Raw genomic sequence first — 24,360 nt, 5'->3', positions numbered from 1 at the left:
GGGCGGCGCTGCTGCGGCGTATGGGGCGGCTGCTGCACCTCCTGGAGCAGTGCCTGGCGGTGGTGCTGCTGCACTTCCTGCAGGTGGGCCGGGGGGGGCGCCAGGGTGGGGGTTGATCCTCCCTGTGAACCTGGGGGAACATGAGGGGGCTAGCCTGCCCGCGTTGCTTACGATGAGGGGCACCATGGGTCCAGGGGAGGGAAGCGCGGGCGCCAGCAGGCATGCGTGATTGCTTCACCTCGCCTATACCATGGCACCAAGGTTCCCAGGCGCTTGGTCGGCTGCTCCCGTTGAGCGCAGCACGCCGCCCAACTCACCCACCCAAACCAATCACCACCCACCTCCCCTCTGCCCTCCCTCCCCCCGCCCTGCAGTGCCTCCCACGCCCGGACCGCGCCCTCGCAGCCGCAGCAGCCGCCGACGGCGGCGGCGGCGCCGACGTGATGGCGGTCGACCTCGACGGCCCCTCGGCTTCCGGCCTCCCGGGCGCGGATCTGTCCGCCCTGCTTCCAGATCCCAAGCCGGTGGACGCGGAGCGCCTCGGATCTGATCTCGATCTGCAGTACCTCGGAGGGAAGCTGCGGGACGTCTGCATAGCAGTGGACGAGCTCGGGCCGCAGGTGCGCGCGGTGTTGGCCGGCGGCGGCGGCGCGGACGGCGGCGGCGGGGCGGGGGTTGCGCTGCTGGGCGGCGGCGGCGGCGGCAGCGGCGGCGGGTCGGAGTTTGCGGCGGCGGTGGATTCGCTGGATTTGCTGAACCGCCAGATCAAGGCGTACCTGGCGACGCTGTGATGACCTGGCTGCGCCATGATCTGGCGGCCGCCGCGCTGCGCTGTGTGTACATGCTGTGTCGCCGCTCTGCGCGGACACTGGGGTGCATTGGTTCTCAACAAATGATTGGTCCAGCGTCGCTGTCATATAGCATGATTATTTGAGTAACCTCGTGCAGTTCTTCCCCAGCCTCTGTGACGGTACTGCTCTGGCACAGTCAGCACCATGCCAGCCAGGCCAGCCGGGCCAGCAGGAAGCAAAGCTCACGTGCGGGCCGCAGATGGCTGCATTTGTCTGCCACGTGATGGGCTCACGGAGAGCTCTTTGCATTACATGACAAGAGTCAATAAGGTGCAAGCTGTGCAATTGTTGGAGGGCTTGCCGTTGAGGTGTGGATCATTGTGTCTCCGTGCCATAGTCGTTGCGGCTCTTTGACAATAATGTGCTGTCTGATTGTCCGCTCTGCACAAATCATTTCCAGCAACCAGCACAGTCAAGGGATTAAGTATGCTCACCACATACGCACACAACGTAAGGAGCAGAACAAATGTCTACAGCCTAAAGATCACTCCACATCCCGCACCGTCGCTGTCACTCGCACGCACCCATCCTCCCCGACCAGCCCCGCCGCCCGCCACCCCACCTCGTCCCACGCCGCCTGCCCCCCCATCTCAAACACGTCCTCAAACCCGCGCCCCTCGCAGCCGAGCAGCAGCTGCATGCGGCAGCTGCCCCGCAGCTTCCGGCGCGTCGAGCGCGCGCCGAGCGTGACGGTTGCCGTCACCACCGCCGCGGCCGGCGGCGGATCCGGCTGCAGCGGCGGCGGCGACGGCGTCACATACAAGCCAAACGCGACACAGCCGTCCTCGTCAGCGGCCGCCATAACCTCCAGGGCCCAGCTCATCCCTTTGAAGGCCCATGCCATCGGGGCCGCCGCCTCCACGGTGCCCCCTGGGCCCTCGCCGGACGCCGCTTTGTGGAGGCGCTTCAACGTGGACAAAGGGATGTCCCATTCCATCTTAAGCTTACGCACTCGCGACGCCCTCCGCACCGGCAGCTGCCACGCCGCGTGCCTTGGCGCCGGCGCTCGCACCACGCTGCACGCGATCTCCTCGACGCGCGGCGCCGCAAGGCGCAGCGCGATCGACTGGTGCAGCTCGGCCGCGCTGACGTGGCGCGTGAACCAAGGGCATTGGGCGACGACGCCCGACAGGTACCACAGTGGCAGGTGCTGCACGCGCACGCAGGCGGCCAGCACGGCCTGCTGCGCCTTGGTGCCGGCGCCGCGGCGGGCGCTGAGCCAGGAGGCTGCGGTGAAGAACACTGTCGCCTCACATGCCGCGCGGGTGCGGCCGTCACTCAGGAGCATCCTGGGGGCAGTGTGGTGCAGGCCACGCGGTTTTGCGTGCCCACAATCATGGATGCCGTCAAGTATGTCGTGCGCGTTGAGAGCACTGCCTGTTGACTTGCACAGACGGATTCGATGCACGATGGTTCATGGTCAAGCGGCAAGCGCGTCGAAGCAAACACAGGCAGCAGCTGCCTGCGCCTGGGGACCCTGAGCCTGCAGTGCGGCCACAACTCAGCATCCGCGACGCCCACCACCCAGCGCACCTGACTGCCTCAAACGGGAGCGCCAGCAGCCGCCCCCGCAGCTTCCCGTCCAGCCACGCCAGATCCAGATCTCCGAGCTCCCGCAGCAGCTGCTCTTGCGCCGCCTCACGCAGGGGCCGCGCAGCCGCGGCGGTCGCAGCGGCACACTCATCACATGCATCTGCATCTGTCGGCGCATCTGTCGGGGCGGGCAGCTCAAAGGCCGCGAGGACCGCCTCCCAGGGCAGCCGGCCGGTGCTGGAGGCGGCTGCATTGAGCAGCAGCGTGTCGCCGGCGGCCTTGACGCAGCCCGGGGCCTGCAGGCGGGCGGCGAGCCTCAGCACCTGGGGTGACGGCGACAATGGGATTGGGTTGGGTGCGTGTGCGTGAAGGGTGGGGGGAAATGCCACTGGGGAAGTGCTGGTTGCAACAGCACAACGTTCGACCCCTCAGCCGTGTGAGGGGTCGCCCTGAGGAGGTGGGCTGCAACAGGGGGTGGAAGGTTACGCGCCGACGCGCCGGGTGCCGAGGCATTGACTAGAAGCGGCTGAGAGCCGCAAGCCTGTGGTGCTGGGCGCTTTTGCCGAATCCAAAAGCACCTGCAGCAGCGTGGCCGTATCCGCCCCCTCCAAAGGGACCGTGGGGCCATGAGCAGAGTGTATGCAGCGCAGCAGCAGCTGCACGGCAGCTGCTTGCCCCTCGTCGTCAACCTCTAAGTAAAGCTGTGGTAGGAGTGGTGATGGGAGTGGGGGGGTGGGGGTGGTGATGCGAGTAGACGTGGGAGTGGGAGTGGGAGCGGCAATGGGGGTGGAAACTCAAGCTGGAGTAGTAATGCTGATATTGGCGTGGTGTGTGCGCGTGCGATAAGTCCACTGCCAACACAGCCAAGGCCAGCAAGCCAGGTTAGCAAGCGGATCGGGCTTGCAACACCACCGTGTCCTCAACCCTACCTGCCCGGGGGTGCTACTGAGCCTGCTGTGAGCCCAGCCGCTCGCACTCTTCAACAAAAGCGCATGGCCCTGCATCTCATCCACGACGATCCTCCCGCCCTTGACCTCTGCGCCCGCCTCGGCCCCGCCATCCAAAGTCTGGTCTGCTGCTTCTTCCAAGAGCATCCGCCGCTCAGCTAAGCCGCCCTGCAGGCGCGATGGCGCCGTCTTGCGCTTCTTTTTCTTGGCGTCGCCGCTGAGGCTTGCCAGGTCGCCGCTGTTGCTGCTGCTGTTGCTGCTGCTGCTCCCTCCACCGCCGCTTCGGTTGCCGCTGCATCTGGCACGCGTGCCGCCAGCCAGGCTTTTGCTGCGGCCGCTGCGCTTGCTGCCATTGACCACGACCCATAAAACAACATCCGCCCTGGACTCATCCGAGTGCCAGCCTTCGCCGACTTCGGGCCCCGCCGCTGGCATGGCCACGCAGCTATCTGGGGCTGAGTGAAAAGGCATGAAGCGCCTGGGTTGGCGGGCCCGCATGAGGGCAGACAGCGGGCACTGCAACCAAGAATTGAGGTCAGGCAGGAACAAGGATTGCACACCATTGTGTTGCACGCAGCAGCACCGCGCACAGCATGCATCCATGCGAGAGTTCTTGGTCAATCTCATGCATTTCCGCACCGTTGCTGGCGATGAGGCGCTCCTTGAATGCCTGCCAGTCCCAGTCATCAGGCGTGGACAGCCCGTCGACAGCGGCACATGCGTTGCGCCGTTGCCACACCACGCGCGGCTGGCTGCGGCGTGGCACAAGATGATGAACGCGACTCCTCAAACTGTCGGCATTCCTTGAACGTGCCATGTCGAACGCGCTCATGCTGCACGATCTCGGAATGTAGCACCCAGACGCGGCCCGTCTGTCGTTTCATAGGCCGCTCATCGAAGAGTAAAGCTGTTGATATTGCCTTAACCCTCTCAACGCAATGCCGAGCCTTGCATGTATGCACATTGCAGCTGTGGGCGCTTGCAGTAACTCGTAGTAACGACCGACACTGGGCGATTGCAGGCGCTCTTGGATGCAGGATCGACAGGGCAGTAGCCCTTGCACTCGATTTGCTGATGTCGACATGCAATTCAAGTGCTGCAATAATTGAGGCGGAGCATGATCCAGGCCCTCATGCAAGCCCTTGCTCGAGCATACATGTGCAGCGCCAACCGCTCCCACTCCTTACAGCCCACTGCAACTGAGGAGATACAACACTTTTTCCACATACGGTACCGCTTTGCTGTTTTTTGATGTCCTCCATTGCATCTGTCGATGCCATTTTGGCAGGCAGCAGGATGTTCCCCTCAGGATCTTCCCCCCTTGACCCCCTTGTGGCTTAAGCCCGATCACCCAGCCATGTGCATTGCAGGGGTGTCGTTACCAGTCGTTCTTTTTGGGGATGCAAATAGTGCACAGAATAGACGGGCTTGACGCCGGTTGCTTTGTGCAACGCGAACAGCCCCTGCGGGCCTACTGTACAAGCCATCTCTGTGCAACCCAGGGTCAGGAAAATGCTCGGCATGCTCTCTCAACCTAGCAGCAGTCTCAGGGGTAATTTGTGCCGTTCCCCTTCGCTGCCAACCGCAAAGTAGACAATTTTGTCAAATATATTCACCTCAACGTCCACAATTGTGCCCGCGGGGGCGCCCATGTAGGGCCGCCCCAGCGCCGCATTGAACCGCACGAGCTGCTTGGCGCCGCCTGTGACGTCCACTCCGACCAGCAGCGCACCCTCCCCCCCGCCGATCACACACGGCACCCTGACCACGCTGTCAATCCAGGCCGCCTTTTTCTGCTGCGCGTCGGCCGCCGCCATCACCCGGTCGGTGAACAATGCCGACTCGAGCAGCAGGCGGTTGCTCAGGGGTCCGTTTGAGTCAACGGCGGCGCCGTGGATGAACGCGTGCAGCTGGTCCTGCAGATCTGTCAGCCGCAGCTTGTAGGCCAGGTGCAGCAGCGGCTCCAGCTGAGCCGCGACCTGGGTGCTCAGGCTGGCGGCCTGCTCTTGAGTGATGGACGCAGCTACAATGCTGGCCGTGTCGGGGCGGCCAGCGCCGCTCGAAGCTGGCAACATAGTAAGTCGAACGCCCATCGAGCGGCAGCGCCACAGCCTTCTCGCCGGCCTTCACCCTCGGGGACTTGAGCGGGCAGCGCTCGCAGCACGCGAGCAGCGCAGGCCTCGACGTCCCAACGGCGTCAGCGAAATTGAGGAGGTCGGCCAGCTGTGGCGGCTCGGCAGGCTCGTCGCACAAGCCCTCGGCCGGCGGATATACGGCCGTCAGCCATGCCGCCACCATGGGCCGCTCTGCGGCGGCGCGACCGTCCACCACCAGGCCCGAGACGTCCCAGGTGTCGCCGGGCGGCAGCTGCTTGGCAATGGAGGAGGACCATGAGACGATGGCGCGGTGGGCCGGCAGGCGCTCCCCGCTGGCGAGCTTGATCCACAGGTCCGGGTTGTCCGTGGCGATCGCCTCAAGCAGCGTTCGCTTGGCCATTGCGGGCGCTGAACGACGTTGAAGGGCGAGGTGCAGTGCAAGGGAGCGGCGTTCGGTTGCAGGTGCTTGGGCCATGCTGCGGCCACGGCGCTGGCAGCGGAGGGGCTGCACTGCAACGAATAAGAGCATGATGGCGAGAGCGGTCACATCTGTCGAAACACTTGCGGCCCCACCACGCAGGCACCGAATTTGCGCACGGGCTGCGCAGATCAGTATTTCCGTAGGATTTTCCGACACTGTACACCGCACGCCTGCACGTGACTGCTGCTTGCATACGTGAACAATACGGTACGGTACGCCGCCAACAAATGACTCACTCGCTTTCACGACAAAATTCCTGTCTGGGCGTGTGCATGGAAGAGCCACAGGGATAAAAGTATAAATGGCCAGAGGATACGTTTGGCTTGCAAACTGGACATGTATGTATATGGCCCGTTGCACATGGCCCCTGTCAGGCTGAATCAAGGTCTGTCATACACCTTCTGGCCACAGTAACTGGAGATTGGCTTTGCCGCTGCCACAGGTTTCATAGGCTGCTTGTCAAAGTGAAAAGCTGCTGTTGATGCCCCTAACATCAAGACATTTACAAGCATTGCATGTATGTACATTTGTACAGCCAGCGCCAAAACCCCCTCAAGATGCCCCCCCCAAAAAAACATGCGGAGGTTTCACATCGATAATTTTGCATGGACGCGCCGTGTGGCGCTGGGTGCCGCAGTGCACTGCGTTTTGGGGGCACTGCTGCCTTGGCGTGTGTATTTCTCTGTGTGTGCGTAGGTGTGTGTGTGTGTGTGTGTGTGTGTGTGTGTGTGTGTGTGTGTGTGTGTGTGTGTGTGTGTGTGTGTGTGTGTGGCATTAGATTGCGTTTCTGCGTTGCCACAGCACCACCACACTACTAGTGCCAATCATGCCACTCATCCTCCCGATCCCTCCCTGCTGGAATCGAGGGCCCAGCTGGCCGGCAGCAGGCCCGCTCACCAGACGACCCTCGCTCCTTGACACAAGCCGGCTGTGATTGGTGAGGCTGCATTACTCCTTTACATGTGCGTGATACGACGACTCTCGTAGAGTACATTTCTATATACATTTGAGCAAATGTGTGCTGCAGTTAGTATAAAATTATGCTAAAATGACACCCTCATCGGCAATCACCAGGGCTCAAAGTAAAGCTACAGCTGCCTACCCCACAACTCAGCAGTGGCGGCGGTGCCGCATCAGCATCGCGGCGCCATGCGGATGGCGCACATGGCCATGCCCGGCATGCTGCTGCGCAGGTTGCCCTTCACCGGCAGCCTGGGCACCCTGCTGTTGCCAAGGCTCCGCGACCTCCCGCTAGGCACGAGAATAGAGAAGCCATGCTGTTTGCACGCTTCCACCGGGGGCTTGACTTTGCTGGTAGGCACGGTCCCCGCTGCCAGGACCCCCTGCAGCGCTTGCCCTTCAGCTGCACAGCCGGCCCGACGAGCTCCTTTTCTCTGCAAAGCGCGCGCATGGCAACACGCATTGAGCCGGTAATCAGGTTCCAGGTTGGTGTGGAAACAATCCAATTTTGCTACCACCAGATGCCCCTAATTACAGCCAAAAGCTGGGCACCACCGAGCCAAGACAACCCACGAATGTTTGCACCCTGCCAGGCTGACCGCAGCATGCGCACACGACAGCATGCTGCGTATAGCGCATGTTCCACGTGACCGTTGCAGTCCCATAGCGGCAGACAGCTCACCGTATAAAGCGCAGGCAGGACTCCAGCTGAGGGACCGCCTCCTCAGTGAGCTGCTGCTTTGCCTCCACGATGGCAGCGCACTCATCAGCGATCACCACGCCGTCCACCTCCCGCTGTTGACCGTCGGCGCTGCTGATGACCCTGATCTCCGCCGCAACCGCCTCGGGGTGTTGCCGTCGCATGAGTTCCACCACCTTCTTGGTTGCGGACTCCTCCAGGCTCCTCCCAGGCGAGAGGACAAAGCCCTCCACCGTGGACATCTGCAGGAAGAACCAAACACAGGGTCTCCTTGGTTCATCACCACAGCTTGTGGTTGCATCGCATGCATCAACGTCAGCCTTGGTTCTGGTAGCTGCATATGCACACTATTGCCCTGTTGCCAAGCCAAGCATGTTAGGCTCGTCCCTTGACCACCCCAGGCGTTTAACGCGGGGGGAGGGCAAAGGGACGCACCCGCTGCTCCCATGGCGGCAGGCCTTGCAGAGCCGTCATAACTAAGTTGTCGTGCAGCTCGACGCCCACAATGGAGGTCAGCTCCCCGTCGACGGGGTCCAGCACCAGGTCGCAGCCGTGCCGGTCGAGGACGCGCTCGAGCTGACCGCGATTGACGCGTTTAAACGGCATGACGGTCTCGTCCTCCTTGCCAATGATGGTCAGTATCACGTTGCTGTAAATCTCCGTGCCCCTGCCCCCTGCGCAACAGCAGCGGGTGGGTATGCCAGACCAGTGCGGTTCAGGTGAGGACGATGTTGCGGGGGCACAGCAAGCCGCCAGGGGGTGGGGGCGAGAGAGCGAGAGAACGCACTGATAAGATGCATGAAACACACTGCTTTGTGAGCTGAGCAGTGGTAGCTGGCATGTTGCACATGGCATGTTGCACATGCGGGTACTGGTACTCAACGAGAGCCTAGAGTAGCCACTGCTGATCTAGGGTCTGCAGAACCACAACAAACCCCTGTGCAGCACCTCACCTGCTGCTGTGGATCATTCGCAGGGACCCAGGCGGAAGCCGTGAAGGGCAGATGCGATGAGAGTGCAGGGCGCGAGGACAGCCAAGGGGTGATGGAGCAAAGCATGTGTGCAAAGACCGAGATGGGATGGGCAGCGATGCAGATCATGATCATCATTGTTATTATCATGCGCCAGCAGCAGTGCGCGGGTGGTGTCCGGATGGATGATAGGGATATATGGATGAGGGATTGAGCACAAAACACCCGTGCTTGCAGCGTTATTGCCCACAATGCAGGGTGGCAGCATTGTCTGTGCTTGCATGGGAAAGAGGTACTGTAGAGGATAGCAGCAGCGTACGAGCAGAGCCGGCCGTCAAGGACATGTGAACACGCACCCTCTCGTCACCTCAGCGGCATTACTGGAACCACCTCCAACTGCCATTTAGCACCCTTACAGACTTGTGTACACATCAGACACACTGTGCACTTGCTGCACTGCGTCAGCGTATCACGAATGGCCCACCCACCCCGGACAGCTGCCTTGATGGCCGCCTTCTGATCGCCGACGGGCATGCCCAGCAGACCAGCAGACCAGTCCGCGGACATCTTGTCGATAGCCACTGCCGCATCGCCGCGAAAGTCGGTGTTCTCATCACCTGGAAACAGCTCAGGCAATGCCTGCAACAGCTGCTGCCGGAAAGTCGGCGCATCCATGGGTGCCAGGGCCTGCGCACGCTGCGTGTGTGGCAGGCACCACGCAATGCCTGAACGCTTTGTTGACATGGCGTTGTAAGCAGCATGGCGATGAAGCCGGCATTGGGCTAAGGGCAGCGCTGCACCTCTTAGCACGCACTTATTGCAGCCGTGGGGCAGCGGCTGGCGCTGGTGCCGTCGGTTGGGCGCCAGCTCTGCCAAGCATGTGCCCCAGCCAGCGCACACACCTCGCAGCAACCAGGCACCCCTGAGCCTCCTCTTGGAAAAGCTGCAGCGCAGCACACATACAGGGTTGGCCGAGAAGGCCAGGATGAGCTCCTCGAAGGGGGGGGGGGCACAGCTCTATGTTGCGTTGCTTGCTCTCAAGGCGCCAGTAGCACAGTGGCATCTACACCGAAAGGGCCCAAGCAGTGCACAGCTTGGCAAAGCCTGGAGGTGCCAATGGCCGCAGCCCTTGTCGCTCCAAGGGCTGCGGCCTGCCGACAAAGACACGTCAGGGCACTTGCCTGATCTTTCTCGCGACTCGAGCTCGAAACACGGAGAGCTGGCGAAGTGTAGGCTGCTGGAGCGTTGGACAAATACGTGTAAGCAATACACAATGGCATCTGGTTGTGTTGTGATACGGTATTGCTGGTGCTAGGCCCCGTGCTATGCAGCTGCTGTGCTGCAGCAACAGCAGCTGCACTGTTGCTGCAATACTGTGCTGGGGCCGTTTGTGTTTGCAGTGACTCGTGGTAACAACACTAATCGAATGTACACACTCTTGGATGCAGGATAGACAGGACGGCAGCAGCACTACTGTACATCATTGCTGATGTTGACGTGCAAAGTTTTCCGGAGGGGAACACAAGTGTCCCCCAGGGATCAGCTGGAGTGACGCCCGGGTGACACCCCTCTGGCACGCCGCCCATTTTGGGCGGCACGTTCGTTTCTTTCTTCTTCTGCTCAAGCATCGTTTGCAAGCACAATGCAGGCTCCCAGAGCGCAAGCCCTTCCCCTTACTGTGCAGCACCAACCGGTCCTGCTTCTTACAGCCCACTGTAACTGAGGATACAGAACACGCACTGTCTTCTGGCCAACGATATCTCTCACGGTATTGCATTTTATGATTTAGGCAGTTGAGGCGGTTGATTTGGGCAGCAGGTTCTCACCCTGAAGTACCCTCCTTTGGCCTATGCCCAACAAATCCAGTCGTGTGCGTTGCGTGCCGTGACAGCCGCTCTCCACAAGGACGCAAAGCATCACGATTGCATGAAATAGACAGACTTGATGCGTTTTGCTTGGTGCAACATAAACAGCCCCAGTGGGCCCACTGTACAAGCCGATTTGGCGAAACCCCAAGTCGGCTGATTGCTCAGCAACCTCGATCAACCTAGCAGCAGTTTTAAGGGAACTGGAAGCTCGTGTGCTCCGCCGTCACAGGTAAGGAACACCGCGCCCTTGAACACGCTCACCACACAATGCACAGCCGTGCCCGTTGGGGCGCCCATGTAGGGCCGCCCCAGCGCTGCTTTGAACCGCACGGGCTGCTTGGCGCCGTCGTCCACTCCGACCAGCAGGGCACCCTCCCCCCCGCCGATCACACACGGCACCCTCACCACGCTGTCAATCCAGGCCGCTTTTTTTTGCTGCGGATCGGCCGCCGCCATCACGCGGTCCGTGAACACCGCCGACTCCAGCAGTAGGCGATTGATCAGGGGTCCGTTTGAGTAAACGGCGGCGCCATGGATGAACGCGTGCAGCTGGTCCTGCAGGTCTGTCAGCCGCAGCTTGTAGGCCAGGTGCAGCAGCGACTCGAGCTGAGCCGCGACCTGGGTGCTCATGCTGGCGGCCTGCTCCTGCGTGATAGATGCAGCTACAACGCTGGCCGCGTCAGGGCGACATCCCCAGAGCTGCTCTGAGGCGGAACTGTAGTAACTCGCATGCCCGTCAAGCGGCAGCGCCACCGCCTTCTCGCCAGCCATCAACGTCAGGGATGTGAGCGGGCAGCGCTGGCAGCATGCGAGCAGCGCTGGCCTCGACGTCCCAACGGCGTCCGCAAAGGCAAGGAGGTCGGCCAGCTGTGGCGGCTCGCCAGGCTCGTCACACAAGCCCTCGGCCGGTGGATACACGGCCGCCAGCCACGCCGCCACCACGGGCCGCTCTGCGGCGGCGCGGCCGTCCAACACCAGGCCCGAGACGTCCCAGGTGTCGCCAGGCGGCAGCTGCTTGGCGACGGAGGAGGACCATGAGACGATGGCGCGGTGGACCGGCAGGCGCTCCCCGCTGGCGAGCTTGATCCACAGGTCCGGGTTGTCCGTGGCGATCGCCTCAAGCAACGGGCGCTTGGCCATTGCGGGCGCTGGACGGGCGAAGGGCGAGGTGCAGTGCAGTGCAGCGGCGTTTGCTGGCGGGTGCTTGCTTGGGCCGGACTGTGAGCGCGCTGGCTGCGGGCCGGCGTTTGCAATGCAGGAGCTGCGCCGAAACGGGTTAGAGCATGACTGTACGAGTGACCATTCTCGTCGAAACGCTGGCGGCCCACCTCGCTGTCGCTGTCACCAGACTTGCGCACGGACCGCGCAGATCAGGTCTTCCTTAGTTTCCCCGATACTGTGCTGAAATTGCACGCCTAAATGTGGTTGTTGGTTGTATAGATCGCCAACAAAAGGCTCACTTACATTTCTGCACGGCAAAATCCCTGTAAGGGCATGTGCAGTATGAGCCATGTGACAGGGAATGGATGGCCAACTCTGGCACAATTTGCAAGCTGAATGAATATGAGTATGGCCCCTCGCACATGACACCTGTCAGGCTCAAGGTCATCATGGCTAAGCACTGGCAGACTGGCCCAGTTTGCCGTTTTTTACTGACCCAGTTTGCCGCTGCCACATCACAGCCTCAGGCAGGCAGGGGAGACACAGCACGAGCAGAGCCTTGGGCAGGGTAGAGCCTTTGGCTCAAATCGGCGGTTCACACAGCTCTCGTGAAGGCAGCGGCCGACCCACAGCAGTCTGAAGGCATCCTGAATCGCCGGCTTTGTGGGGGCATGCGCCCGCACGGAATCTGCGGGGCAGGTATGCTGCTGGCCAGCCTGGATGACCACGCTACGCAAGCAGGCCGTGCGGGTTGGTGCGGCGCTGGGGCGGCCCATCTTGGGGGCAGCAGGGGGTGCGGCTGTGCAGTAGTTGTGAAGGTGGACTTGGCTGAGCACACCAGACCCGTGTGTATTGCGATCAAACTCCTAGTCTTGGTTTTCAGCACGCATGCCTGCTGTGTGGCAGCCGTGCTGTTCAGAGTTTGGGAGGCTGAGCACACAACTGTCGCGGGCACCAACCACATCAGTTATCGCAGACACGTGCACTCTACGCTCTTCCGTGGATGTATGCAGGCGTGGTGTTCATTAGAGTCCTTCAGGGCGTGCTGCGTAGCCACGCACAACTCCCACATCCCGCACGTTTCAACCATGACCCCAGTCTGCCCAATGTGTCACTGCCAACGTTTACACGTGCACCAGCTTGTAACATTTGAGCTTCTGTGCAAACGTGCAATCCCTTGTAGCAAATGAGTTTTGTGAGTTATGTGTTCCTTCTGTCGCAACATGCACCCAATCGTCGTTGTTTTGTGTACCGTATTGATCAACATCGGGCAAAATCGACATGGGCAGTCAGTACCCAGAAGACATCCGGCTTGCTGGCTGTCAAGGGCGGAGGATACTGAACAAATGTATTTATTGCTGTTTGATTCGGCCAGGGCAGCTGCAACAAACGCAACGACCTCCCATGCCCGATTTGTGCACCCTTCACTACTGCATGCAGCACTGCAGCAGCACAACCAAGCTCAGCCCCCGCGAACTCCCAGCACGCCAGGCAGTGCCTCATGTCAAGATGCAATTGAATGCGACAAATATGACGTTTTTGTAGTGGGGATGCACACACGAAGATCCGCTCATCACCGTTCGGCAGCTTCATGACAACCCGTCGCCCTGCAAACAACTGCACATACTCCCGCAGGCACCAGTCCCCGCCGTCATTCAACTTCCTCTCGGTTGATCCAGCCACATAGCGAACTACTACCGTCCTCGCCTGCCGCCCCGCGGCCTGGGCTGCAAGCCCGCAGGCAGAGCTACCGGGCTTTCTGGGCCCAAGCGTAGTCCTCAGAGCGCGACAGATCGTTTCAGATATTATATTTCTGATTTCAGGTGGCAGAACTCGAGCAGCGGCCGCACAGGTGCGGGGCACGGCGGATGGCGCAGCGCTGCAGCTGTGCGCAAGTGCAGCTCGGCTGAGGCCGCCACTGCCAGCTGCGTGGCGCAATTGTGCCTTGTCCAGACACACTATAGATCAAATCCAAGCCCCAAATCAGTTGTCTAAGGCTGCGGTCGTCCATATTTAGGCCGCCTTCCTGTCTCGTATTCGCATCCGCCGCCCTCCATCTGCGCCCTGAACGTCAGAGACGCAGCAGGCTCTTGGGCAGCCGTCCCCTTGCCCGCACGGCGCAAGAGCCCGTGCCAGGAAGGCAGGAGGCGGCCGGCCATGGCCTCCTCCAGGGGCGCCGCAAGGAAGCGGCAGAGCAGCCAGGCAGGGCCGGCGGCGGTGACGTCAGCAGGCTTTGTTGAGGAGCCCGAGGGCACGCAGGTCATCACAGCGACTGGCGCCGCCATCCCGCGCGCCAGCACTAGCGGCCAATCGCGTCGCGGCGACAGCTGTAGCGGCGCCGCCGCGCCGCGGCTCTGCAGCAGCACCGGCGGCGGTGGCGGCAGCGGCGGCTGCAGTGGCGGCGGCACCGGCTGCACCTGCGCAGGGCGGCCCAGCGGCGGCGGCTGCGGCGCACGGTGCGAGGACCCACCCACGGCCCTTCAATCGACAGCCTCTGCCAGCCCTGTAAACGCGGGACCGCAAGCGTTTGGGGTCGACGGTGGCGCCGGCTGCCGGGACGGCGGCGGGGGCTGCCTAATTGTGGAGGAGCGCAGCATTTACAGCTGGTGGTCTGAGCGCAAGCGACACTTCATCCTGGTGCTGATGAGCCTGGCTACATTCCTGGTGCCCTTCAGCGGTGAGGCGAGGTTTTGAGGGGCGGTCAGAACATAGAGTGGGCAGGGAAGGAGGTTTGAGGACACCGGAGGTGTGTGCGGTTGGGCTGCTGTGGGGGCTGGTGTGATGGAGAGGGCAGGGGTGCTGGCCCTGACGCAAAAGCCCCTTGTTGTCAAACTTGCCTCCTCAGAAACCGTGTACTTGCCAGCTCTCAGCAATATAGAGCGAGAGCTCAACACGACTGCAACCCTGGTGAGTTTGTTTGGTCGGAAGGCTGGCGAGGATTGCATCTGACTGCAGCCGGCCAGGCTGCGGGCTTTCTGCTGATGCGTGAATGCTGACATCAGCAGCTGCATGCTTGCATACTCGCCCATGATGGAGCTCACATGCAATCAGCTGATGCTGCACCTGTTCACGAACTTTTTCATCTGCAGATGGCAGCCACAGTGGGGGTCTACATGTTCACTGTCGGCGCGACGGCCCTTTTGTGGGGCCCCTTCTGCGACCGTTACGGCAGGTGCGCCCTCGGCCACGGCGGGGGCCGCCGCGCTCGCAGACTGGCTGTTCAGGGCCACTAAGGCCGGTCCAGCGGCAGAGTAGCGGCTGCGCCTCTGGCCAAGCGCCGTCGCATCATTCCTAGTCAGCCGATCATCGCCCTCTACTACCCAGTTGCGCAAATCCTGCCCGCGCCTCCACTCTGCAGGCGCAATACACTGCTGCTGTCGAGCTTCGCCTTCATTGGCTTCTCAGTCGGCTGCACGCTCTCGCCCAATATCCACAGTGAGGCGCAGGCCCCTTGCATGTGCACCCTAAGCTGCAGCAAGCTCTAGCCGAGCGCGTGTTCCGCCTGCATCCCTGCCCCAACTTCCGGCTTCTCTGCTCTTGAAATTGCTCATGCACCGGCCCGCGCACCCCACCCCCGCCCCAGTGCTCATCGCGTTCAGGGCGCTGCAGGGCGGCGCGGTGTCGGCGCTGATGGTGGCGGCAACGGCGGTGCTGTCGGACTCGTGGGAGCCGGCGCAGCGCGGGCGCGCCATGGGCATCTTCATGGTCCCAACGCGTGAGCAAGCAGAGGGTGGCAATTCGTGCCTTTGAGTTTTTTGGGAGGCACCAATAGTGCGACAGGCCAGGAGTGCACTCCGCAATGCTCAAAAGCGCATGTATTGCGGTTTGTTGCAACCCAAACCCCGTTTGAAACAGCGGTGGCAGGGCCGCGAGGCAGGTGGGCGATGCTTGCGGCGCTCGCGGATTGCCTCTCTCATACGCGCCCGTCCGCCGCTCGCCAACGCCTCTGTCGTGAGAGCAGTCGTTGGCCCCATCGTGGGGCCCCTGCTGGGCGGCGGGCTGGCGCAGAGCCTGGGCTGGCGCAGCACTTTTGTGGCGATGGCAGTCTGCGGCACGTTCGTGTTCGTGGCCCTTTTGGTGTTCATGGAGGAGGTGAGCATCGGTATGATGACGACGGGAAGAACCCAAAAGTAGTGGGATCAAGGAGGTTCCAGGGAAGAACGGGCATCATAAGAGGGGGCCATAAAGCTGTGCAAGGTTCATCGCGGGGCGGAATCTTTGCTGCCGCAGCTCGGACTTGCTTCACCGCCGTCCGCTTCACCGCCTTTCTCCTCCCGCCCCACAGACCCAGCACCACTTCATCCTCCAGGTACAGCGCAGCCCAATGAGTGGTTTCCCCTCACAGTCGCAGCAACCTTGGCTTGTTCGTGTGTTGCGCGACCCTCCACCTGCCTGCGCTTTGCTTGATGCACATCCGCTCCTGTGCCCCCCATCCCCTTGCGCGCGACTCCCACCCTGTGCCCGGACAATTTGCAGAGGATTGAGTCCAAGGACGGCCCCAACGCCGTCCTAGCAATCAGGGAGCTTCACATGATCCAGCAGCCAAAGTTCCACGCGCCCTGGACGCCGCTCAAGTGAGCAAGCGCTCCCTAGGGCTCCCTGCCTCTACGCAATGTCAGGCGCATCACACGATCGGCCGGCCGTAACCTGCTGCTTGTTGCTCATCGTTTCATACTTTCCTTGACGCGCCAGGTACCTGGTTGAGCCGGCCATCTTCCCGCACGTTCTGGTGACGTTCCTGCTCTACTCCACCATGCTCAGCGGTGTGTGCGGTTGCACCGCTCCAGTGTGCATGTTCAGCAAAAGCATCAACCCCTGCACGAATGGTCATGAGGGTCCAGCCCGTGCCTGCCTTGCGCATCCCATCAGGCTGCGCATCCAGCTCTGCCTGTGCAAGAATGTCTTCTGCGTTGCTGGTTGGAGCCACCCTTTGCACTGCAATGCGGCGCACAGTGCTCATGTCATGGCGCACTCGCACTGTATGCGGTGCCCCTGTCCCTGGCACCCCCCACCACGCAGGGTTGATCATCCTGCCCGACTCCCTGGCCAGCCCGCCCTACAAGCTGCCGGAGGCCCTCATTGGAGGTGAGTGGGCAATCGAATTCCGATTGTTATGTGGCCACACGAAATCGGACACCCTTTGAGGGCCCGTGCGCCAGCCGAGCGCGCGCGCGCCGTTCGAGAGGGCGTGCGCCAGGTCAAGGCGTCTAACAGGGGTTACCCATCATCTGGCAAAACGGCACGTTGCCGAGCCGCATCGCGCCCCACCCGATCGGGCCCGTCACCCCTCGCCCCCCCGCCCCTATGAAACCCCCCGCAGTCGCCAACTTGCCGCTGGGCCTGGGCTGCTTCCTCATCGGCCCCTTCAGCGGCCGCTGGGCCGACTCGGCCGCGCGCCGCTGGAGCGCCAGCCACACCGGCCGCATGCTGCCCGGCCTGCTGTCCGCCGCCGTCTTCTTCCCGCTGTCGGCGCTCGCGTACGCCTGGACGCTGCAGATGCACACGCACCTGGCGGGGCCGCTGGTGTCTGCGTTCTTCATGGGGGCCTCGATCTGCGCGGTGTTCCCGGGGGTGATGTCGTACATCTCCATCGTCAAGCAGCACGCGGCGGCGGCGGCGGGCGGCGCGGTGCAGGCCGTCACCTTCATCTGCGGCGGCCTGGTGAGGGGCGTCGTGCGCCTGTCGTGCGGGGCGCGAGGGGGGTCGGACGCTTGCGTGGACAAGCCTGTGTTTCGGCAATGGCTTCCTGCGATATGCCGACTGCCTGCCTGTGGCCACACGCCCGTTCGTCCCCTTGGCTTCCCCTGACACGCCGCCCTCTCTCTCTCTGCCTGCACTGCCACCACAGTTCATCCAGATCACCCCGATCGCCATGGGCGCCATGGGCCTCGGCCCCTGGGTTTCCCTGCTGGTGGCCATGTGCTTTGTCAGCGCGATGACGTCGTTCGGGCTGGCGATACGGTCCCTGAGGGCCGGCGACAAGCAGCAGCTGCCGGTCATGCGGGCGGGCGTTGATAGCTGCGACGGCGGCCACATGGTGGAGGCGGCCGTCGTGCCGCGCGGCAGCGGCAGCTTCAAGGGGGCGAGCGAGCCGGCGGCGGCTGGGAAGGCGGCGGACGCGTGCGCGTCCACCACTAGGTCGGTCGTCTGACTGGTTGCCCAGGCGTCCGCGGCGGTGGGCGGGCGGGGCGGCGGGAGGGGCAAGGGGTGCGGCTGTCCAGGGCCCGGGCGCGCCCCGTGGCGCCAGAGCGGCGCGGGGCGCGGCCGGGGCAGACGGGCCTGTCCATTCGTGCATGCAGCCTTACGCAATATATGATCCTTATCAACTGACCGGGGGCATGCGACAGCAGGAGATGCCACTCGCATTTCATCACGCAATCACAGCAATCCCTTGGAGAGGTGGCGAGGTGTTGAGTGCACTTTTGGCGCAACCACATCAACCAGGTTGCCCGATTGCGTTGCACAGTGTTGAGAGGGGGGAACAAGGACGGCCAAGGGTAGTGGACGCGGCTGCGAATTTGACAAGCAGCCACATGCAATGCTGTGAGCGTGGCACGCAATCAACAATTTCTAACGCGCTTGTACTGGCCAAGGCTGCCCCCCTGGTCGCAATATGACCTTATTGTTCTCAGGGCTGGGGGCTACGTTTTTGGACGGGGTGCGCAAAAATCTGCCACAGATTGATAATGACAACTTCATGCCTCTCCTGCTTGCATGTGCATGCTTTTGCACTGCAGCAGCATTGTAATGACGGCAAGGTACAGGGATCCAGAGCAGGTTGGATGCAGCATGGGGGGCAGCTAGAGCAGGCACACAAGCATCAACCAGCCCAGGGCTGGTCAAAACCGCCGGAGGCAGAACGTCACCAGGGGATTGCAGTACCACAGGTGGCTCCGAAACCCCTGCCCATATACCGTGCGAAGCGATGCTCTTACTGATCCGACTCTGCACATCATACCACGTAGTTGAGTAGTCCCCCCTGCTGCAGAGGTGTCAGAGCGATCGCCACATGATCGGCTCTCTGGGCCGCTGCGGGGGCCCAACACCTTGTGCTACTGCTACATCATCCTCTCTCCGATGCCAGCAGCGGCTAGCGGGCCTCAGGCCGATAAGAAGGGATGGCCAAGTGCCTCGCAGAACACATCAGCACAGCGAGGTGGTTGCATGTTTATATAGGAAGCAGCAGCGGGTTTGTGACCTGCAGGTATGCGTGCGGACGCTGCACACAACCCACCTCAAAACAGAATGCGCGCATCGTTGCGCCCCCAAGCTCGAGCTGTCGGCGCGCACCCAGCGCGCACATCACATGCTGCGGTTGTGTCCGCACAACGTAAGCTGAGACGTGTGCATGTCTAGATTGCTTTCGCGGGTGCATTTGCGCCGCCCATCGGCTGGCCTGCGGATCGCCGATTCGCTCCGCCGCAGGTATGCCGCGGGGCCGTGCCCGACAATGCTTGGTCGGCCTACCCCAGGCCGCCCTCCCCCGGCGGCAGCGGCTACGGCCCCACCTCCCCGGGGGGCGCTTACCAGCAGCCGCCACCTCAGCAGCCCGCATACGGCTACGCGCAGCCGGCAGCCTACGCGCCCTCCTCTTTTGGCGACTCGAGCGCCGGCGGAGGCGGCCTGTCTGAGGCCGCCCGCGCGAGCCTGCAGCGGGCGGCGGGCGCGCTGCGGCGGCTGGGGTGGCTGGCGTTCTGGGTGCAGCTGTCTTTGTCTGTCGTGTCGGGCGTCATCTTGCTCTTCTCGGTCGGCTTCACGGCGCAGGTGCGGCGCGGCCGCGCCGCCGCAGGCGGCCACAAGCCCCTGCGGCAAAGACGAGCAGGGGCTCGTGGTCGCTGACCGCCTGGCCGCGCAGTGGGGCTTTCAGCGGCTGCACTCCGACGAGCCGCTCCTATTCTGCCAGCTTGCTGGCGCCGCGCGCGCCCTCGGCGTTTACGCGCGGGCGCTTTGGCGCTAGGCGGCCTGAAGGACCCTGGACGCGGCACCCCCCGTGTCCCGCAACTGCCCCCTCTTTCCCCCACAAAAATTTCACACTTCAGAGCGGCCCCAAGGCTTCCCTGTACTTGACCCTTGTGGGCATCCTGGCCGGCTTCCTAGCTACGTTCTGGTGAGAAGGGCGACGGCAGCCCGGGGCCGCAAACGGCGCCGCAGCCACCGATATGTGCGCGCTCTGGCGGCACGCTTGGCTTACACACACCCTCATTGGGCAACATCCGCGACCCCCCTCTCCTCCTTCCTATCGCCAACCACAACACGAAAGGGCGTACGGCTACCGGCGCACCGCGGACAAGATGCAGCGGTTCCTGGACGGAGAGGACGTGCCGCGCATCAAGAAGCAGGCGGTGCGCGGCATGTGGATCGCGAGGCGGGCTGCAGTCCATGATCGTCAGTTTTGCAGCAGAACGAGGTTGTTTGCGGGCTGCCGTCAGGCCAGCCAGCCGGCCCTCCAACTGCCACCCCTCCACTCCGTCCCCCATCAAAAAAGCCACCACCGAGCCACCCCCACGTCCCCGGCGCGCCCCTCCCCCCCACACACACACACTTGCTCCACAAGCGCCGCCTCAACCGCCGCAACCACCGGCCGCCGCGACTACAAAACCCCCGCAGGTGATGGAGGAGCTGACGCGCGGCGTAGTAATCAACATCGTCGGCATGGCATCCACCCTCCTCGGCATCTCCACCCTCGTCGGCCTGCTCGTCGCCAAGACACTGTCCAACGCCAGCGTCAGCCCCTTTGCCGCGGTCGGGGCCGGCGGCTACAACCCCGTGCTCGCGCTGGACGTGTTCCTGGTGCAGGCGGCCACCAACACGCTGCTTGGGCACTTTTTGGGGCTGGTGTGCAGCCTGTGGCTGCTGAACGTGATCGGGGAGGGCCGGGGACTCAAGTTCCAGGTGGGTTTGACTGGTAATTGTCGCAAGGGAGGCCGGTGGCTTGGAGGAGCGGGATGAATGGAATGGCGGGCGTACCTGGGTGCCAGGGCGGCGCGATGGGGAACGGTCGGGTTGTGGGGGAGTGTGCATGGCGAATGCGGGGGGCCAAAGGTTGTACAGTAACGCGTGCAGCTGGTCCCTGCATTTGGAGGGCCGAACCCTGCCTTACAGCTGCCAATTCGTGTGCGTTCCGCTCCCGACGGTCACCCTACAAGCGACCCCGTTGCCCTCACCCAAATTGCGAAACAACACCAATAACGACACACTGCAGCGGCATCAGAACACCGAGGAGTCCAAAGGAGAGGGCCAAGAGGGGCCTGGCGGCACCGGCGCGCCGCCAGCGGGGGCGTACCCCTATGTCCCGGGCGGCGCGGGCGGCGGGGGCGGGCGCCGCTACTGACGGCCGCGTGGCCTCTTGCGTTCCTTGACAGCTGGGCCGCGTCTGCCTGGTGGTGGGGGTCAGACTCTGTGCGCTGTCAGATCTGGCCGCCTGCCGCATCATTTTTGTACCGATCCGTTGCATGATGTTGCAAGCTGCATAGGGCACAGCATGGCTTGTCTTTTAGTAGCACACACCAAATTGAGCACAGAGACGGTTTGCCTTGTTAGAGGTGACAATGTATCTCCTCTCCTTGTAAATTTTCGGCCTTGCACTTTCAGCTCAGCCGCCCCAGTTGGACGCAGTGCGATGTTCTCACTGGTGACCATGCGTGTTCTCACCTGCTCTTTTTTCTCAGTCAGTACTACGATGTGCACGCTTTCAGTCCCGTCTGCTGAAACTGCTATCAAGAATTCATGTGCCTGCTTCGCTCATAGTCTCAGCACAGCCTGGCGTGCAGATCACACCATCGACAACGAACGGAACGTCCAGCAATCGTATTCGGTTTCGCTGCTGTGGCAACGGAAAGCCTGAAGTGCAATCACTAGGACAGTGTCATACGCAGCGCGTAGACAGCCACGCTGGCGGACGCGGAGCAGCAGCAGCACGGCGCACAGGCAGGCGCACCGCGCGCCGTGCTGCTGCCCGTCCAGGACGATGACTATTCAGAGGTGCGGCTGGCACGCATGCCCAGCCACCTACATGCAAACCTAACCGCAGCTGCCGGCCTTGCGCATCGCCACATGCCTGCCTCGCGCGTTGCTACTGTACAGCGCTCAAAACCGCGCCTCCGCCCGGGGGAACCCTCCGCACACCCCACCATGAAGGCGGTGTTTTCCTGGGCGATAGACCACGAGCTGCGGGCGGGGGTTGCGGTGCACATTCTCCACGTCATAGTGGGCGCGGCCGACAGGGACTTGCGGGTGGGCCCGTGGGGGGGGGGGCGCTGTCAGCACTCGCGGGCTGGGCGTTGGGAGGGAGGGAGGAGCTGCGTTTCGCAGATCAAAGTGGGCGCAGCGCAGGATCAAGAGGAAGCAGGGCAGCGCGCCGAGGCCCAGGGCGGCCGTGCTGGGGCCGGGTGCTGCGCCGGCCGGCGGCCGCATCTGCTGTGGGTGCTGGGATGCGGCTGTATCCAAAGCCGAGCGCCGGCGGCCAAGCACATTTGACACCTCTTTCGCCCCTCTAGCCCCCACCTGTGCGCTTCCGCATTCCCGAGCCACAACCCCTGAACCGCCTGATCCACCAAACGCACGTTTTGTTGTCTTTGACCACAGCTTGACTACTTTGACCAGCGGGAGGAGGGCGCGGTGTTGGCGGCGCAGCAGCCCATGATCGACCGGCGCTTCGTGTCACAGCTGCGCGCGCGCGGGCTTGCCCTGCCCGTCACGATACACCTGATACAGGCGCGGCGGGCTGCGCGCTCTGGCCCGGCCATGCGCCTGACTTGCGTCTGCAGGGCCTGAGTGGACAGCCTGATTGGATGGCCGGAGGCTGGGCGGAGGCTGCGAACTGCAGCACCGGTTGCCTGCTGCCGGTTGCGGCTGCTTAGATGCGCTTGTGCAGGTTGACGACTGCAAAAGAGCGCAGCGGCAGCACCCCTCATCAACCGTCTCCTTCCCAACAAAACACAGCTCACACGTGCACGGCGGTATCCCCATCCTTGCTCCCCCCCACCACACACACACACACACACACACACACACACACACACACACAAACACACACACACACACAGGCCAGCGAGGATGCCACTACCCTGGGCCGCATCGTGTGCCGGCACGCTGAATCATCGGGCGCCGTCCTCGTCGTCATGGGGCGCCCCGACCACTCGCGCCTCCACGACCTGCTCTTCGGCTCTGCCGCTGACTACGTTTCGAAGCACTGCTCGCGGCCCGTGAGGGTGCTGCGGCCGGCGGACCTACAGGGGGCCGCCGCGGGCGCCGCCGCGCACGACGGCTTGGGGGTCTGACGGGGCAGACGGATGTCGCGCGCAGACGCACGGGGCCCGCTGCCTGCGACGGCGAATTGCTGGGTTTGGCGCATGGCTGATTAAGGGCGTGGACGCCACGCACTGGCCGATGAGGGGCGTTGATCGTGCGCACTGGTGGACGTGGCGGCTCTGTTTAATGCCCTCACAGCCTATTTCTTCCTCTCCTCAATTGCCTGCAACAGCACAAACGTTCACACACAACCTGCCACCTGTTGCTGCCGGCACCAGGCTGGCATCGCCAACGCACAGCCAGCCCACTGCACACGCTTGTTTGGGGGTTGAAAGGCAGGGAGCACGCGTGAGGCACACCGCCTAGCCCCAGCACAGCCTCCCGCTGTCACGTATATAGGGTCGTGGAGCCCTTCCCGAGCACGCTAGCGACACCTATTGGTCTGTCACGTTACATTTGGTGCTTCAGCCGGTCCTGGCCAGTCCTCTCAGAGCGGAGGACGCAGGTTCGAACCCGGGTGCGTGCAGATCGTGTTTCGCCCCGAAGCCACAGGGTGGCAGCCAGACAGGCTCACGTTACACCCGCTTAGATGGCTGCGCTCTGCCCAACTGTGCTGCGTGCCCGCCCCTGTGCCGTTGTGTCCAGCCCAACAACCGCTCCGATTTGCTGTTTACTAGTTGACCAGTGACCCAATGTGTGGTTTCAATCCACAAGGTACCTCTTATCTGGCATCTGGCATCTACTTCAATTTCGATTTCAACACTCAACTGCCCAACCATCACAAGCAAACAGTGCGATTTTCAAGCATGATCGATGTCGTGAGAACGAAGGGCGGCTGGACGCCCAGTCTGGACGGCTGCGGGCGCAAACGCGCTGTGCATGATACAGTAAACGCTTGGGCACCAGAAACATGAGGTGTTTGGGCAAAAAACCGTGCACCGCGTTGAGGGAGGGGTTTCGAGCAGTGCGTTGCAATATCAGCAAATACGTGCCTTGCACGTGCGCACGCTAGAACATGGGACGCCACCTGGCCCTTGTGGTGGCAAGTGACTAGGGTTTGCCCCCACCGTGGCTGCAAGGGATGGCCACATGAGTACCAAAGACCATGGCAAATGCCCCAAAGCGGCTTTGTCTTTTGCCGACCAGATCCCTTCGATCCTGCGAAAGCTAGCGGCACACCGCGAGCTGGAGAGAAGACGCAACCCCGCTGGACTGGCGGGAAGTGCACGGACGACAATGACATGCGGTGCGGGCCCTGCTGTGGAGGCCTTCACAGCTCGTCCGGCCCGCGGACTGCGGGGTCGGCAATGATGCTGTAGGGCCGCCAGCGGCCGTAGTCCCTGTGGACCATCGCCATCTCTATCTCCTGCACGGCCATCTCCAGGGGCGGCCTCAACTCGGCCTGCAGCCGCGCAGCTGCGCCGATGCGGGCGGCGGCTGCGGCGTACGAGGGGGTGGTCAGCACCTGGCCGCGCAGTTGGGGGTTGGCCGAGGCGGGGGGCGGGGTGAGGAGGGGGCGGTGCAAAACTCAGTCTGGGGGGG

The 24,360-nt window shown here is 62.7% G+C and overlaps 6 protein-coding genes across 6 annotated transcripts in view; 2 read left to right on the top strand and 4 right to left on the bottom strand.

The window, feature by feature from the left end:
- Nucleotides 1-374: 374 nt before the first annotated feature.
- On the top strand, nucleotides 375-791 carry MNEG_0953 (hypothetical protein; the record flags this gene model as incomplete). The annotated part of the gene is made up of 1 exon (XM_014050573.1): nucleotides 375-791. A coding segment is annotated over one exon (417 nt), but the record flags the coding sequence as incomplete, so codon positions are not given.
- A 544-nt stretch (nucleotides 792-1,335) lies between these two features.
- MNEG_0952 (hypothetical protein) lies at nucleotides 1,336-5,827 on the bottom strand (the record flags this gene model as incomplete). Its single annotated transcript, XM_014050572.1, has 7 exons — nucleotides 1,336-2,140; nucleotides 2,385-2,707; nucleotides 2,963-3,085; nucleotides 3,314-3,780; nucleotides 3,971-4,079; nucleotides 4,915-5,310; nucleotides 5,462-5,827. 7 exons carry the CDS (start codon nucleotides 5,825-5,827, stop codon nucleotides 1,336-1,338), a joined length of 2,589 nt encoding a protein of 862 aa, XP_013906026.1.
- Nucleotides 5,828-7,546: 1,719 nt separating this feature from the next.
- MNEG_0951 (hypothetical protein) lies at nucleotides 7,547-9,214 on the bottom strand (the record flags this gene model as incomplete). The annotated part of the gene is made up of 3 exons (XM_014050571.1): nucleotides 7,547-7,810; nucleotides 8,004-8,242; nucleotides 9,028-9,214. 3 exons carry the CDS (start codon nucleotides 9,212-9,214, stop codon nucleotides 7,547-7,549), a joined length of 690 nt encoding a protein of 229 aa, XP_013906025.1.
- Nucleotides 9,215-10,581: 1,367 nt separating this feature from the next.
- Nucleotides 10,582-11,547, bottom strand: MNEG_0950 (hypothetical protein; the record flags this gene model as incomplete). The annotated part of the gene is made up of 1 exon (XM_014050570.1): nucleotides 10,582-11,547. One exon carries the CDS (start codon nucleotides 11,545-11,547, stop codon nucleotides 10,582-10,584), a length of 966 nt encoding a protein of 321 aa, XP_013906024.1.
- Nucleotides 11,548-15,606: 4,059 nt separating this feature from the next.
- MNEG_0949 (hypothetical protein) lies at nucleotides 15,607-20,899 on the top strand (the record flags this gene model as incomplete). The annotated part of the gene is made up of 12 exons (XM_014050569.1): nucleotides 15,607-15,660; nucleotides 15,854-15,877; nucleotides 16,045-16,142; nucleotides 16,261-16,331; nucleotides 16,588-16,653; nucleotides 16,889-17,229; nucleotides 17,417-17,706; nucleotides 19,041-19,332; nucleotides 19,608-19,675; nucleotides 19,829-19,910; nucleotides 20,176-20,460; nucleotides 20,771-20,899. The coding sequence occupies 12 exons, from the start codon at nucleotides 15,607-15,609 to the stop codon at nucleotides 20,897-20,899; spliced, it is 1,800 nt and encodes a 599-aa protein (XP_013906023.1).
- Nucleotides 20,900-24,088: 3,189 nt separating this feature from the next.
- Nucleotides 24,089-24,360, bottom strand: part of MNEG_0948 (hypothetical protein) — a gene marked incomplete at both ends in the record, with an annotated part of 4,334 nt that continues 4,062 nt past the window's right edge. Inside the window, one exon of the mRNA XM_014050568.1 lies at nucleotides 24,089-24,283. Within this exon, the coding sequence (XP_013906022.1) occupies nucleotides 24,089-24,283 (195 nt within the window). The remainder of the gene's footprint in view (nucleotides 24,284-24,360) is intronic.

This window comes from Monoraphidium neglectum, assembly GCF_000611645.1.
Source record: "Monoraphidium neglectum strain SAG 48.87 unplaced genomic scaffold scaffold00087, whole genome shotgun sequence".
In the NCBI taxonomy this organism is placed as follows: domain Eukaryota; kingdom Viridiplantae; phylum Chlorophyta; class Chlorophyceae; order Sphaeropleales; family Selenastraceae; genus Monoraphidium; species Monoraphidium neglectum.
The sequence above is the reverse complement of the archived record's forward strand: the minus strand, read 5'-3'. Positions and strand labels throughout refer to the sequence as shown.